This window comes from Lates calcarifer, linkage group LG14 (assembly GCF_001640805.2).
Source record: "Lates calcarifer isolate ASB-BC8 linkage group LG14, TLL_Latcal_v3, whole genome shotgun sequence".
In the NCBI taxonomy this organism is placed as follows: Eukaryota; Metazoa; Chordata; class Actinopteri; family Centropomidae; genus Lates; species Lates calcarifer.
In genome coordinates, this window is record NC_066846.1 from 12,045,864 (window position 1) to 12,061,913 (window position 16,050).

General features: G+C 42.7%; 1 protein-coding gene across 1 annotated transcript; it reads right to left on the reverse strand.

Moving 5' to 3' along the window:
- Positions 1 to 8,311: 8,311 nt before the first annotated feature.
- ccnb3 (cyclin B3) lies at positions 8,312 to 14,786 on the reverse strand. Its single transcript, XM_018703829.2, has 12 exons — positions 14,622 to 14,786; positions 14,275 to 14,402; positions 13,936 to 14,019; positions 11,744 to 11,856; positions 11,478 to 11,655; positions 11,288 to 11,386; positions 11,039 to 11,131; positions 10,710 to 10,847; positions 10,214 to 10,369; positions 9,904 to 10,053; positions 9,073 to 9,203; positions 8,312 to 8,983 (listed from the first exon to the last, which is right to left on the reverse strand). The coding sequence occupies exons 2-12, from the start codon at positions 14,356 to 14,358 to the stop codon at positions 8,914 to 8,916; spliced, it is 1,296 nt and encodes a 431-aa protein (XP_018559345.1). The 5' UTR covers positions 14,359 to 14,402; positions 14,622 to 14,786; the 3' UTR covers positions 8,312 to 8,913.
- Between the last annotated feature and the right edge of the window lie 1,264 nt (positions 14,787 to 16,050).

Here is a 16,050-nt window from a genome sequence, read left to right on the forward strand (position 1 = left end):
ACACACACACCCACACACACACACACACACACACACACACACACACACACACACACACACTGGTGTTCTGGTGTTATAATAAACACACTCACACAAGTGAACCTTTGTTTATCTCTTTTGTTTTCATTTCAGATTACTCCTGTCTTCCTCCAAAAAAAAAAAAAAAAAAAAAAAAGCATGCAGCCGGTCCTGAGTGTCCCAGCATTCAGCCACAGTCACTGTGGTTCAGTCAGCGAACGTCCAAAATACAAAACACATCATTCACACACATGAACACCAGAAAAGCCTGAGCACGATTTAAGACAGAAACATCTGATTTCCACTCAGCTGACCTGAAATAAGTTTGCAATAATAACTGACAAATATGTTCACATTTTAAAAGATATATCAGGTGAGAAAGTCGTACCTGCTGTAGTTGCTGACAATGGATCCAAGACACTGAAAACTATTTCTGCAATGTAGTTCCTGTTTCACCCTCACAACCTCTCTGTTCCAATGGTTGCCAGATTTTTGTGGAATTTCCTGTTTTCTCTCTGCAAGATGCCAACAAGTTTTCCACCCTTTGTCAGTCACCTGATCCTGTTCCTCCCTTAACACCTGTACCTCCTTCCCTCATTAGGCAAATGTAGCATGCCAACCACTTTCTCCCCAAGACCGTCAGCAGCTAGGTTTCCACATGCCATGCAGGATCATCATGAACTTCTGTGAATCCAAGCCAACCGAAGCCACGGTCTCTATGGAAAAAAACCCTTTTGAAGATGTTGATAGAGGCTAAATTTTACTTTAAACTGGATAAAAATGGAGGGTTTCATAAAGCTTTTTAATTAAAATAAAGAAAGAAATACAGTAACATCACAAGCTGACAGTTGTCGACTGTCCACAGGCCCTGGGGCCTGAGAGGTCAGGGAGGTCCTGGGCTTCGCCTAGAACTGTCATTGAAGGGATGTAAAACGACCGTGATGACACACAAAATGGCCACCAAGAGTTCAATATAACTGTCCGATGTGATGTTTCCTGTCACACAAACAATCCTGGGTGAGGTGATGTGTTCAATGTCCTTTTTCTGACCTAACTATTTTGTTCTATTTCTCTCAGACACTGGGATCCAGGTTGTAATTTGGTGCAGAAAGAAAGGAGGATATGTTCACTGGATGTTGCGCATTGATCCAGAATGAGATGAGAGCAGAGGGAAAAATACACACCTGCATGTCCACATGCACTGATACACACACCTGCTCTTTTCAGCCAGGAAAAGCTCAGCCACCTGATGTATTGTTGGTCCTGACAGATGATAAAGGCTGGACTGTCAAGGTGTAATGGAAGAGAAGACCTCTCTGAAATAACTGTCCTTTTGCTGAATCTGAAAATCGTAATTTAACCCAGTCAACACCAGTCATCTGTCTTGCTAGAGAAGACTAAAGTCTGGAGACCAGAAAATGTTTCTTAGTTTTTTAACAGTGATATTCTGTATATGAAAGCATTTGGTTTAAGACATCAAAAAGATTGATTGGTAGTGTTGAAATGAGATTATTGAACAGGAAACACGTTTAGGGGCCACTGGGCCTAATTAAACGCATAACAACCACAGAGACGCAAAATGAACACAAGGGCACAAAACAACCATAAATAGAAACAAATACAAATACAAAGAGAGGCAAAACAACCACAAAAAGATGCAACACAACCACAAAGGTAAAAAAACAAATACATAGATGCAAAATGACAACATAAAACAAACAAAACAATCCCCCAATAAATGCAAAGCCTTGACCATAGAGAGACACATAAACACTCAAAACATCCCCAAAGAGATGTAATACAACCACAAACAGACACACAAAATGACCAAAAAGATAAATACACACACACAAATAAATAAATAAAAACACAAAAAGATCTGTCTGTGCCCACAGGCCCATTTTCTCATAATGTGACTGTCTCATAATCTGCAGAACTAACATTAGGCAGGATGTTTCAACCATCACAGACACAGGAACAGCACCAGGATGAGAGGCAGATAAATGGGCTTTTAAAAAGCAGTCTGTGGGAACCATTTTAGGAGCTACTAGAGTAAAGTATCAGCATCAGTTGATACAGATGGAGAGGTCAACTGTGTGAATAACTTGCAATTCACTCTGTGTGCTCAGAATCTGTTGCCAACAGAGGAAGAAATTTCAGGCTAGCAGTTTTTGAGTGGATGGAAGTCCACGGTGGGGCAGACAGAAACAGAATGACCTTTAAATTATGAAATCTCATCCTTTTCTGCATATGACTGAGTACAAAGAACACAGACTGAGGGTAAATTCTGTGCCTGTGAGTTTGGAGAGCAAACTTCATAGAGAAAATGTGATTAGAGGGAATAAAAATCCTGTATGAGGCAGCAATATCTCACAAAGAAAACTGAGAAATGACAGTAAAGAAATCTGTTCAGCTGCACAGATGAAATAACCTTTCAGAAGCAGTTACAATAGAGGTGAGAAATGAGAGGAGGTAATCTGGTTTGGTAAAGAGGAGTGACAATAACAGATGGCTTGATTAATGTTCAGTGTCCATCAGAGGAATGAAAAGAGTTCAGGCAAAGTCCAGAATAACCTCTTTCCAGTGAAGGACGTGGTGTGTTACGTCGTGCAGAAACATCTAAAGGACGAAGGGAAATCTTGTCTCAATCAACCTCATAGGACAAAAGCTAACGAGTTCACATTAGCTTTCATTATCAATCAACCTGATTGGGTCCTTTAGTGGCTGTTCAGATACACTTGAAGCATATCCAGTGTTGTTCCAGCATGGCCTGGTAGTTAGACCAACAGAAACCGATAGGAAGCCAAAAACTCTTTGCTGCATGACAACAAGCTTCCTGTCCTTATTTTAACAGAATATTCTAATCTGTACATCTGTACATTTCAGCATTCAACACACTTGTATGTTTTAACTTGTCAACACTGGTAAGACTTAATGACACTGAGAGTAACACAGACGCTATTTTAGTAAAATGACTTAAATAACTCAGGAGCTGATATTAACACTAAGTTAAAGCTAGCTTTGTCTTTGGAAGGGTCTGGCCTATGTAGCTTGTTTTTGGTGACTATGAAAAACAATCTTTTCTGCTGTAAGTCATTTTAGACTAATAAATATGTTTAAAGGCACTACATGTATATGTATTGCTCTCACTACATAGCCAACATTAGCATTGCTAGCAGTTTACTTACTGAGTTCAGCATCAAACGTCATTCCTTTACACACAAAGGGCTGTCTCCAGCTGTGGGAAGCAGCAAATTGTTTTGCTTCTAGCACTTCTTTTCTTCTACTGAAGTTAGCATGCTAACAAGCTAGCCCCAGCCCGTCCCGTGACTTTCCAATAGTCACTCACAGTAGCATCCAAACTGCCCTGGACAAGCAGCGCTGCTCAGAGGACGTCACCGCCTCACAGCAGAGTCAGCTGTAAGTTAAAGCTGCCATTTGTCTTCAGCAGAACTGCAATTAAATGTGCAAAGCTTATCAAACGAGACACTGTTGCAGTTAATAAATGCATGTATAAAATACACTAGATATAAAGCAGTAAACACTGAGGTTTACAGTCTCCATAAAGACATGTTTTAAACTCTGTACTTCAGTTTTGTTTTGACTCTTTCATTACATCTGGGTTACACGGGTCAGAAAATGAGACGTTTTTACTGTTATTCTTCCAGTCATTATCTCCTTTGGGCTCTCTGCAGTCTTTGTTTTACCCACTAAGCAGCACTAAAGTGACCTTTTAAGATATTGTTAAATTTTTAAACACACTCACATGGCGGTGTCTCTGATGATGTATTCATTGGCTCTGCAGCCCAGGCTGCGGCATTCATATTCATGCTGCTTGTTTTGACTTTCAAACGGTTTGGCGTGCACACGCACAGACACACACAAACACAATCACTGGGAGCAGCAACAGCCAAATCCAAGCAGCTCTATTGTTTTGGCTCATCTATTTTCTTGCCTCCCTGCTCTGTCTTTCCTCTCTCAATCCCTCTTTTCTCGGACAGGGTGAGGTTGCCCTTTCCTCTCTGTCCAGCTGGGGAATGCTAATGGAAGTGCGGCGAGGCCAAGACAATTAGCCAGACAACGCACAAACGCTAGCGGACCCAAAACACACCGTGTATCAGTGAGCAACAGGAAGCACACACAGACACAAAGACAGACAATTGGTAGTGTCTAGCTTTTGTTTTGCAAACCTGCAGTTCAGTCCAAGAAACAGACTGAACGCAAAACAGAAAGAGAGGTTAAAGACAGGATGAGAAAGATGGAGCGGGAGAACGAGGGAGGGAGTTTGGACTGAGTTACTGCTACAGACAAACAGCAGATGTTGGGTATTGAATGAGAATAGTGTGTTGGCTCAGGTTGGAACAAGTATCGCAACACCTTGTACGTATTAACCCCCCAAACCCTGACTTTGCAAAAAGCATCCGTTAGACTGATCAGCCACAACATTAAACCTCCTGGCTGATATTGTGAAAGTCCCTCTCATGCTGCCAAACCACTGAGGCATGGACACTGGACCTCTGTGGGTGTCCTGTGGTGGATCCATTAGGTCCTGTGGGTTGGGGGGTGGGTCCTCCATGGATGTGGCTTGCTCTGGTGCATCCTACAGATGCTGGATCAGATTGGGATCTGGGGAGTCTGGAGGCCAGGTCAACATCTTGGGCTCTTTGTCGTGTCATTGCCATGGGGGCAGGATGAGCTTGGTCATCAACAAAGTTCAGGTGGGTGGAACACGTCAAAGTAACTTCCAGATGAATGTCAGAACCAAAGGTTTCCCAGCAGAACATTGTGTTGTATCAAGATGATCAATGTTTTTTTTAATGTTATGGCTGATCCCATGACAATTTAAACTGTAAATATTCTAGAGCTGGTTTCAGCAGTTGAAGTGCAATCTGGTCCAAAACCCCAGCGCCATCAGCACAGCAACTCCCGGAATCCTCCTAAGTATTCCTGTGATTGGCTGAGAACTCTTGAAGGTATGAGTGAATTACTTTGATGTCAGCTCCGCCACAACTCTTTAATGTACAGGCCCAAAATGCTGGGCATCATTCTGGGACACAGTATCCAGTTTTCTTTATGTATCCAACTTGTTGGGAGGAAATAACTTCATGTTTTTATGTCAAGTGAAATACGCCAATTTAAGTCTTTCTGTCACTGTAGAAGAATTCTCATCCATGCCTGTCCCTATTTTTGTGGCAGTTTTTCTAACTGGTTGATCATCTTGTTAACCGGCAGAAATGGCACCGACGGGCACAACATCAGAACAATCTGAATCAGAAAAAACTGGACAAGTGGCTTGTGATTCTGGGACCAAGCTGTGATGCTCTGAGCTGCAGGGGAATTCATCCAGTACCAGACAAACTCATGATCTGCATGCAGTTTGAAGTCTGAATGGTAATGGTTACTTATCTTAGCTGAATTTATGGATATCTATGCGCTCAAGTAGCCGTCTAAGCTTCAAACTGCATTGCAGAGATTTAAGAAATGTATTCATGGCTTTATGTGACTGTGGATAAGAAGAAAAAATAGAAAATCTCTTAAAACTAAACTATCCCTTTATTCTCAAGCTCATTCACACAGTCTTCAACAGCAGCTGCAACTCTGAAATGAGAACTAAAGACTGTAAAGCTGCCATTTCTCAGCCAGCTCCTTCTGATTGTGCAGAGCTAACAGAGTGAAAGCCCGTTTCCCAGCCCTCCACTGATCAATAGCTCATATGCAGTTTGGCAGCACCAGTTTAGATGCGTATCTGCCCGACCGAATGGGCACTATCTCCACCAGCACACTTTAATCAGACTGAGTTATTGGGAGCTGTGGCTGGGAGTGAACTGGCAGAATGAATGCACACACATACACAATGTGGCCAATCAATCACTTTAATTGATCGAGTGAATAATGGAGGAAGAACGGGTCTCAAGGCGCAGATGCAGCAGTGGATCGTCCGTGTGCGACGATGGCCGATGAATTGAACTGGCAGGCATCTATACACTGTGTACTGCATATGTGTCTGAGTGTGTGTGTTTAATGTGCTAACAACAGGAAGTCAGGGTCACTATCTTTCCTCAGGCCACCTGTAATGATCCTTTCTCATCATCAGTCTGTTCCTGCGATCAACTTTTAGAAGGAAAATACACATTAGAGACGTGGTCCAGATGGTTTGAAGAAAATCTGCGGATAAATAAGATGACTTAAATATATTTTGATGGCCACCACCTTCAAGGTGTTTTTGAACAACTTAATTCAGGAAAAGAAAAACACCTAAAACCCTTCAAATCTGTTAGAAAACAGCCAGCTGGGGCCGGATGTTGTTTTGTATTTTAATTTTTACCTTGAGTAACTGGCATTTCTAAATCACCAGAATTTAAGAAGAGGAGGAACTTCCAAGGACTTTGCATTTTGCACCTGCACTTCAACAGTTAAAAAGAGAGAAATCCAGTCAGAGGCAGATCTGTTAATTTCAGAAGCAGCCTCGAGGGACCATGATGCAATGAAACGCCAGGATGTTAAAGCAAGGATCAAGAAACTTGCTGCCTGCCTACAATAACATTCCAATCCAAAGTTTTGTGTTGAAAATTGTTTTGGGAAATGTAGGGAATCACTAATTGAAGTGTAAGAAGAGAAGGCAGGTTGGTGTGGAAGATGAGTAGAAATCCAAGTGGCTAAACACAGGAAGCTTTAGCTTGAGGTCCAACATGTGGACACCAGCCAACATGGTATTCTGCATGTCTACTCTCAGGATAAGTTTTCAAACATAAGGTCTGTCACTGGTCAAAAGTGAAACTCTGAACTCAGACCCACTGTTCCAGTTCCACCTGAGGACACAAAATCAATTTCTACATCTTTAGCCCTCCTCTTGCAGGCTGTCAGTTACCCAGAGCAGGTCCCTGTAGGACGAGGCAGAAAAAGGAGGGACCTCAGAATCAGAGCTGTCATCTGGTCAATGTATTGATCTGGACAAATCTCTAGAAACCAGAGGCTGGCTGACTGCTGCAGCCATGATCATCATCTGACAATTTCAGGGAAAAACCTCAGGAGACAGTTTGACTCCCAGTTTCTATGATGAAGTTTGACTACAAGTTGGAGATTCTTTTAAATAAAATAAAAATCACAGTTGATATCATTTGTATACTGAGCAGGTAGACCATTAAAATGAATGGTACTGATATTTAAATGTCAAATATGAGGGGAAAAGTAGTAAAGATTAGAATGAATGCGTGCACTGAGTGCAGGTTTGGGAAGAGCACTGACCTGAAGTTATGTTTGTCTTTCCCTCTGTGAACACTTGAACTGGTTTGTGTCCAAAAGCTCTAATATTTGACTTTTATCAAGAGGGAACCCTTGTCTTGCCACTCTAGCTCTTCCGTCTCTAATGTGAAGTGCCAAGCACACAAAAAACTAGAGAGGAATGTCACTTTAAATCCTCTGCAGATCGCCTGTAAGCTCACTTATGGGCCCAGCTTGACCCGAAAAACAACCTCTACCAAATCACATTCATCCTTCAGTCTGAAGTTACTGCACTCCTGAGATGTCCGAGCACAGTCCTTCACATTTCATCTAAAAGCAGCCGAGAGCCTGAACAGAGGAAATTTAATATTTAGATCTATCTCAGAGAAAGGAAGGTTCATCTGTAGATTTCAACAAGGCGACTCAAAGTTGTAGCAGAAAAAAAAAAGACGTACTTCTCAATGAACCGGCAAAATACAAAGAAACAAACAAAGACACACTGAGAATGATCCAGCTTCACTACACACACTATTGTCCAAGCAGGGACTGACTGAACTGTAGAGATAGTCAGTGCATCTGCTGCCAATACACAAGAGACCTACACTCTGTAGTGTGCCTGAATGCATCCTGGACACTGGCAAGATTGTTAAGCTGCTGCTGCCAAGTTCTGCTTTCACTACACTCCTAAATTTTGAACTAAATTCATAACACAAGGTGCACTTCGCAGATTGTATTACACAAGAGATCTAGCAGGTTACGTCCAACTACTACATCAAAAGGTAAAGAATGAACAGAACTAGACAGGTTTATGTTGGGTCACAGAATCAAACAGGAAGTGACTGGTCCTCTCCTGCTCAGAGAATATCAAGGCAAAAATCTGAGTAATCCTATGTCAAAGCTCCTGCAGAGAGAGATCAGAACACCTGAAACCTCAGCTTGCCACAGTGAGGAACATGGTGCTCTACCGCCCCCTAGTGGCCACACAACATCATCACATGTTCTGCATAAACCATATTTCAATGACGCTCCCACAAGCACCTTCCAGTTAAAGTCAGTCACACGACAACAGCCATTTTATCAACATTCTTAAAAAACACATCTTTATTTTAGAGTATGCGTGACAGCCATTTAAAAATAGCACAGCATCATCCGGTCGTCTTTTGTACAAATAATTAGCATAGTGATATTAACATGATAAACACTGTACAACATGAAAATACACACATGCATACCTGTAATTTAAACAATATATGAACTCCTGTGTGGGCCAGTGCATAATTCATCAGTAAAAGTAAGCATGTACCAACTTCTCCATCTTATCATTAGCTTAAAACACACACCATTTAAATTCTGTACTACATATACACACAGAGGGGGGGCTTACAAATTACTAATGAATTATTTTTTAAAAATTTTCTTATAAAAAGTTATAAAACGAATGCCAAAGAAACTGTGTACTCAAATTTAACACTAAAAGTCATTATTAACAACCTGGTACGAACATAATAAACTGGCAGACTCTTAATAAATGCCCACATTAAAACTCTCTTCCATCAAAAACGGGAATGAAACATTTATTACTCAATATTATATAAAAGACTAGGCTACGTGTATAAATATTAAACATATTAACAAACTATATACAGGTTTTCACTCAGCTAAGACTGGCCAGTCTCACTGAAGTAAGGCTTTCTCCAAGACATCCATGTCGACCAATGGCAGGGCTGCGACTTCAAAAAACACCCTGAAAAATATTCATATTCAGAACAGTTAATGTTAAGATAATCTACATTTATCACTTAGGCTGTATTTGTCTTTAAATGGCAGACTTACTTGTGGGAGTATTTGTTCCTGATGGCTTTCAGTTTCTCATCAGGAGGAGCTAAAAGCATCATGTAGAGTCTTTTGACCACGGGCGCCAAATCTGACGTCTGGTACCCGGAGTGGAACTGCAGGATGGGAGACTGACGGGGAACAAGGACAGTCAGGAATGCAGCCGTGTTGAACCCCCAGAACAAATTCAATGCTCTGTGTTCATTACTCAGTCTCTGCAGCTTTCAGTGTGTTACATAAACATTAGATCGTTTCTAAATTGCAAAAATGTACTGGAGCTGATTCTGGAGTCTGCCCAGAAAACGAACAGAAAAATTACCCACCATCCCTAGCACCGCCGCTGCAATGATAACCCAAATTTACATGGGAAAACAATTTACATTTAAATTGAAAGGAGGAGGATTGTTCACTAGGCAGAGCTGCAGCCTGGCTCTTGATGCCGCCGTGCAAATTAAAAGACGAGTCAAACAGCTGAGAGTTTGGCTTCAGTGTCACACAATCCACCACAACATGAGCTAATAAAGTCCACATGGTGGAACCAAACAAGAGTCAAGTTCCCTCAGTGCCTGGGGTTCTGTGTTTCTACCCCACTGAAAGAACTGCAAACATTAGGCATATTAGGACAGATTACACACCCATGTGGTTAAAACCAGCAATTATAAAAAAACATTACTGTGTTGACTCATTGTTGGAGGGAAAGGCAAAGAGACAGACTCCTGAACTGGAGCAATAAGGGAAGTTGTAGACAGAAAGACTCATTTTTCTATGAAAGAAACACTGACCTCTGCTTAAACAGCTAACCAGAGCTAAAAGGCTACAAACAGAACATACCCATCCTCCCAGGTCTTTGGTGACCAGCGCCATCAGCAGGCAGGCCGAGGCCAGCAGAGAGCCCCTCTCAGGAACCAGGTCCATCTCCATGAGACTCAGCTCGCAGTAGTACCGAGCCAGAGTCAGTGTGTCCATGCCAGCGCTCACACACTGCAAAGCAAAGCACACACTCAGCTGTGGGAGGGCAAACCTCAATGACAGTGAAAAACCGCACAAACAAAAGGTTTCTGTGGAGGTGGAGTTTGAAACGTGATGAGAGAGTAAACCCACTTTACACTGTGGTAATGAAATCACACACACACACACACACCTTGGCATAGCGTCTGAGGAACCGATAGGGGATGGGGATGTTGATGTCAAAGGACAGCGTCTGCAGGATGCTGGCCTCCATGGAGATAAGCTCCTCCCTCTTGTACGCGTCGTCGCAGATATACAGGAAGTCGTCGACACACGGCGGACTGCGCTCCTGCACGATAAATCAAACATGAAGCAAAGACCGATGCTGAAGGATTTATCAGAGTAAGAGATTTTTAAAGTCCTGAGGTTAAGTCAGCGAGCACGGTCAAGGCCGGACTTCTCATTTGTTTTGATCCATTTCAAATGTTTCATGAGGAGCCTCTTATCTGATGCTCACCTTCATTGTCCACCTGAGATTTCAAAATAAAACCAGAGCCAGAAACACTTTAAACTCATGCTACAATCCTCATCAAGGTCAATGAAGAGCAGCACTTAACCCCAGATTGAACTGTAAATGTATTTCTAGTCATTTTTTGAAAGAATCTGAACTGGATCCCGTGTTTCCTCACCTCAAACTTGGAGGCTATGAGCATGGCGGTGGAGCCGACGAGCTGCAGCATCTCCCTGTGGACGGGAGTCTGGGACAGGTAGTGGTCTGTCATCTTGACGGCCAGGTACAGGGTCTCGTGGTAGAGCTCGAAGTTCTCCTAAACAAACACGTTAAACAGGGACACATAGTTCAGGTCTAAGCTCTTTAACAGACGGACCTGAGGGAGAAATTCTGATGAAAACTCTGATGTGGCGTCCAGCTGAGCAGCAGCGTTCTCAGATCATCTCCCTCGCTCAGCACGACTGAAATCTTTTATTAACAAACTCACAGGCGGCCTGGGAAACTCACCTGAACTTCGACCAACCAGTCGATCAGGATCGCCCTCATCTCTGGGTTGAGGGTGGGCTGGTTGGGCATGTAGTTACAGAGGACAAACTTCTCCTGCAGACACCAACACAAGAGGAGAGATGAGATGAAAACAGAGAGATGACCTTTGCATTCAGGCTTTGTCCTGAAATTAGCCTCTGGGGTTGGATCCGATAAAAACGCTTCAAACTCCGTTTGGAATTTGGTGACAGTGTTTCTGGTTTGGCTCACCTCTCTCTGTTTGAGGTAGTCAAAGATGTCCTTGGCGTATTCCGGACACATGTAACTGTCCTCAGAGTTTTCAGAGTCGATGTCAAACTCCTCCGGGATCTAAAGAAATAATAAGGGAGGAGATTCAGAGGTCTTTCAAAATAATGCGTTCAGGTCGGAAGCGTCTTTGGAAACACGTCTCTTCTCTTACCTGTTGTCTCTGGAGGTGTGCTGGCACTTCGCGGGCAGCAGGGGGCGCAGCAGCCACCTGCTCCTCTACAGGAGCTGCTGCATCCCTCTGTGCCTCGTCCTCCTCGCAGGGTTTCTCCTCCTCTGAATCGGTCTTCTCTTTCTCGGCGGTTGTTCCCTCCGAGCTCACTGAAGACGACCTGCGGCGGGAGAGAGCCTGGAGGTTAACGGCGGGGAAACCTCTGGAAAAGTCATTTTTGAAAAGCTCGAGGAAAATGGTTTCGTTACTTTTTCAAATTGGCCTGATTCTTTGCAGAGCCGGAGGTGGAGGTCGCTTTCTTTGCCGTCTTCTTCGCCTGTTCTTTCTTCCTCCCCGGAAGACTGATCTGAACCTTATGAGCCTGTGAACAAAGATTTGTGTTTTTGGTCCATTAAAATCACAGTATGTCATTCTCTGCTGCTGGGTGATGTCATGAAGTAGCATGGGATTATGGGAGTTGTTGCAGGATTCCTTAAGTGACTGGGAGGTTTTTAGCTGCAGAGGTGTCAGAGGAGCTGCGACCTGAGCTGCTGCTAACGCTTGCTCAGCCGGTTTCTCTTCCATCTCTCTGATACCAGGAATTTTTCAATAGCCTTTATTTTTAATTTCACATTGGGGGGGTACAGGACACCACTGACAGGCGACTGATTCAAACGGTCTGTTACCTTGATTAAAATGATTTGTGTGGGTTTGGAAATTGCTGGAAACATTTTGGATAATGAAACAAAACTATGGCCACTCGCTGTGTACAACCTTTCAATTTCAAATCAAATTTCTCCCTCAGGTCTCTTTACTACAATAACACTTCATTTCAGCATCACTGAGAGAAAAACAGAAGGAAATCTTGGGATTTGCCTCTCGAGCACGATCTAATCATACTTATAAATATGTGGAATCAGAGCCAAGATGTGTTTGGGAAACAAAGAGGTCCCAAACTGACTGACTGGGATTAGACGGGGGCAGCAGCAGCAGCTTTGGGGATTGAGAAGGAGAAAACAACAAACATGGCGCTCGTTTCTCACCCAGGTGAAGTCGCAGAGGACACACGTTCACACACAGTGTGGAACTACTCTGACACACCTTCACACTAAAACCCAGGGAAGCTGTGCGTCAATCACCCAGAAACACACACACACTTGTTTCACCCTGGAACTGGCTGACACACTTAGCAGCCTGACAGAGACCGAAATGGTTCGACTTTGACTTGTTACAGAGTATGGTGGCCCACAGGGTCACATTTTCAGGAACTGCAGTGAACAAATGCCACTGTCCACTGAGGCTGAATTATCCTCCACCAGTGGTGACCGTACAGTTTCCCACTTGCTGTCCTGAAACTGCTGAGCTGACAAACTGAGACACGAATCGACAGCCTGTCATTAAGAGGGACGAGCGGTTAAGACAAACTAACGCACCGAGGGAGATCAATCTGAGCCAGTAAGACTGATTCTGCATTCAGACACATTCGTCAGTATTAGATATGACAGAAGGCTCAGGCCTGTGACTGATTCCCACCAGCTGTGATGAGTTGATTCTGCAGTGAGGAGCGCTGCAGCATGCAGATGTACCGATTTCCTATTAAAAAGAATCAAGTACTTGTCATCCCTCTGTTTAAATCTCTAAATTCTGAGGTTAAAGTATGAACAGTTCCTCTTTCCAGGGTCTGCAGAGGAAGGACACACAGGCCTGCAACAAAGTCAATATTCATTTTCCATAAATGTTCTGCATTTTGACTCAAAAACAGTCTGAAATCCCTTTAAATCAATGACTATCAAGCCAAACTGCCGTTAAATAAAAAAACATGTTTTTTTTAATCTAGAATTCATGAATAGAATTTTGATTTTTATCATGTGAAGCATCTGTTCATCATCGTTATGGCACATTAGCAGTACTGAAGTGCATGAAAAGAGACAATCAGATGAAGCTAGATGATTAACTGACCACAGGCCCCTTTCATACATGCACTAAAATGAAAACATCCTCCTGCACAGTTAGCAAGATGTTAGGAAGCTCAGACGTCGACGAAAACAAACCCAAAAAACAGTAAGTAGTAAGAAGGGTGTGACGAGTAGACAGGAAAACAATTTAAGATGCTGGCACATAAATGCAACAGGACAACAACTGTTTATCAGCCTGAGCTTTCAGTTCAATGGCTGCAGGTTTGTAACCGACTACATTTAAACCAAGTACCGCAGAGTCAAATCTTGTACAAGCGTTTTCTAATACAGCCTGGGTGTGAAAGGGGTTTTTCATTCCTACAGTGCAAAACACAGAAATTATTTCCATACAATCTAAACATAGGGTGGATTCGGCCTCAGCTTGGACGAACAACTTGAAAATCTTGGTTTAAGCTGCTTCATCTTGTATGTTTACATGGCTCTGAGCCTGAATTTGATGCTGTTCACCCTCCACCCAAAAGCACAACCCATAAAGCAGGACTTACGTTGGTGATGTCGATAAAAGCGGTCCTCTTCTTAGGAGCTCCGTGAGGAGGGGAGGACGACCTTTTCACCTGTGGGCCTTCCTCCTGCAACACACACACACACACACAGGAAACACAAAACACATATTACACCCAGCTCCTGTGCTCATGTCGTGCATGTGCATCCACTGCAAAACACAAAGTGAAACTACTTTTATTGTCTCGTGAGTTGAATCCCCACTGTGCACTGAACAGCTGCTGCAGTGTCTGCTTTGTTTACAGCCTTTCCCCAGCTAGTAAGCAGGCTATTTAAACAACCCAACTCCACAGAGAAATCACATGGATGCGTGTTTATTTTACCTGGTTTTCAGTCGCTGTTGCGTTCAGCTTGGGTATCCTGCTCCCAGCTGTGACTGTGGGTTTCTTTCCCCTCGGTAAAGGCATCCTTCCTCTTCTGAAAACAAAGTCTGCAGCGGCTGCACCGTGAGCTAGAATATGGAAGAAAACAGATAAATGGCGGGCTGGTTTTATAAACAATACAAGGCGGCGTGTTGCTGCTTCTTAGCAGTTTCAGCTAGTGGTAAATAACAAGAAGTAAACGCAGTTTCGTGCATATTTGGGTTTGCTGGGTGGGGTTTCCACACGCGAATCGGGTTATGCATGAAAAGATCAAGCTAAAACTCACTCAAATTAACGTGATATCTTACCTTATTTTATTACTCTCGTTCGTTTAATCCCGTCGCTTGGTTTAGGGACGACAAACACCGCATGTAGCTCGTTTCGCGGTTGTAAATAGTCCAGATTTGTAGCGTTGCTTCCCAGACGAGAGCTCAGACAAAAGTGTTTCAGCTGCGAATCCAAATCTGCTGCGCCTCGCTCTCATTGGCTGGAATTTGAGCCGGGCGACCAATTAGGGAGTCGCTAAGGATGCCGTTGCTAGGGAGCGTTGGTTTTAAAGTAACGGCTCCGCCCGATTCGTCGAAGTTGAAAATATAAGTGTTTAAAACACATTACATGAGAAAAAGCTAATATATTGTGTTTTAATTTTGTTATGTGACTGCGTATGTGATATTTAGTTCAACAAAATCCATTCGATATATTAGTGTGAGTTTTAAAAATAATCAACTCCGCCCACCTCGCTCTCTTGAACATAAATCCAACGACCCCTAAGAGGAGGAGCATGTGGAATTTTCAAACGTCTTAGCATGCAATAGCAGTTTAAACGTTCGGCATTTTATTGATGTTTTCCCCGTGACCGAAGCGTCCAAGTCTTAACTGATGGTGATTGTTTCAGGACAGACACACGTGAAATAGATTATATACACAAGCACATGGTGAAACCAGGTCCCTCGTGCATACATTCAAATGCGTTCCACATTTTTTACTGCGTATATTTAATCATACACGGATATGTAATATACCTTAGAAAATATCTATTTCACTATGTGCACTGAACCTCTGAGATGAATGTCTAGCTTCTGCATTCTGCACATGTACAAATGCCACATGTTTTCGAAGTTATATCATGAGAAGCAGCACATGGTTTTTTGCAGCTTGAATTTTCAAATTTTTATCAAGTAACATTTGAAATAAGCAATAAAAGAACTGCAGCAGATGTTAAGAATGAGCCAAAGTCCTAAAAGCTTTGGAAAAAAAATGAATGTACAGCCTTGAACGATCTCCAAATAGAAAATGTGGGGGATTACAGCTTCAATTTAGTTTTACACAGACCAGAAATGGTTAGGATTTGACTCTGTTGTGTTTAAAGGTGATTTAAAGTGTGAGTGGAGATTTGTATTGATTGTAGTAAAGAGACCGGCATTATGTTTTGTTTCTGCTGTGAGGGTCATCTTTGGGTGACATTTGTGGATTTGTTGCCATGTTTTACTCCTACATTCATTACCTTTGACAAAGTTCCACTCACTCAGCAAAAACCCATATGTCCTTTATATAATTAGCATTGGTTGTGTAACACGAGGGTTAGTTAGTATAAATGAGGGTCAATGGAGAACAATGGGTATATTTTTGCTCCTAAATGTTTCTGTTTTTCTGATTCGCTTGTGTAAAGCAGGTCTGGCCTGTGTATGATTTCCCTTTAGGAAGTCAAACAAGACTGAAATGACTCTTAATATCTAT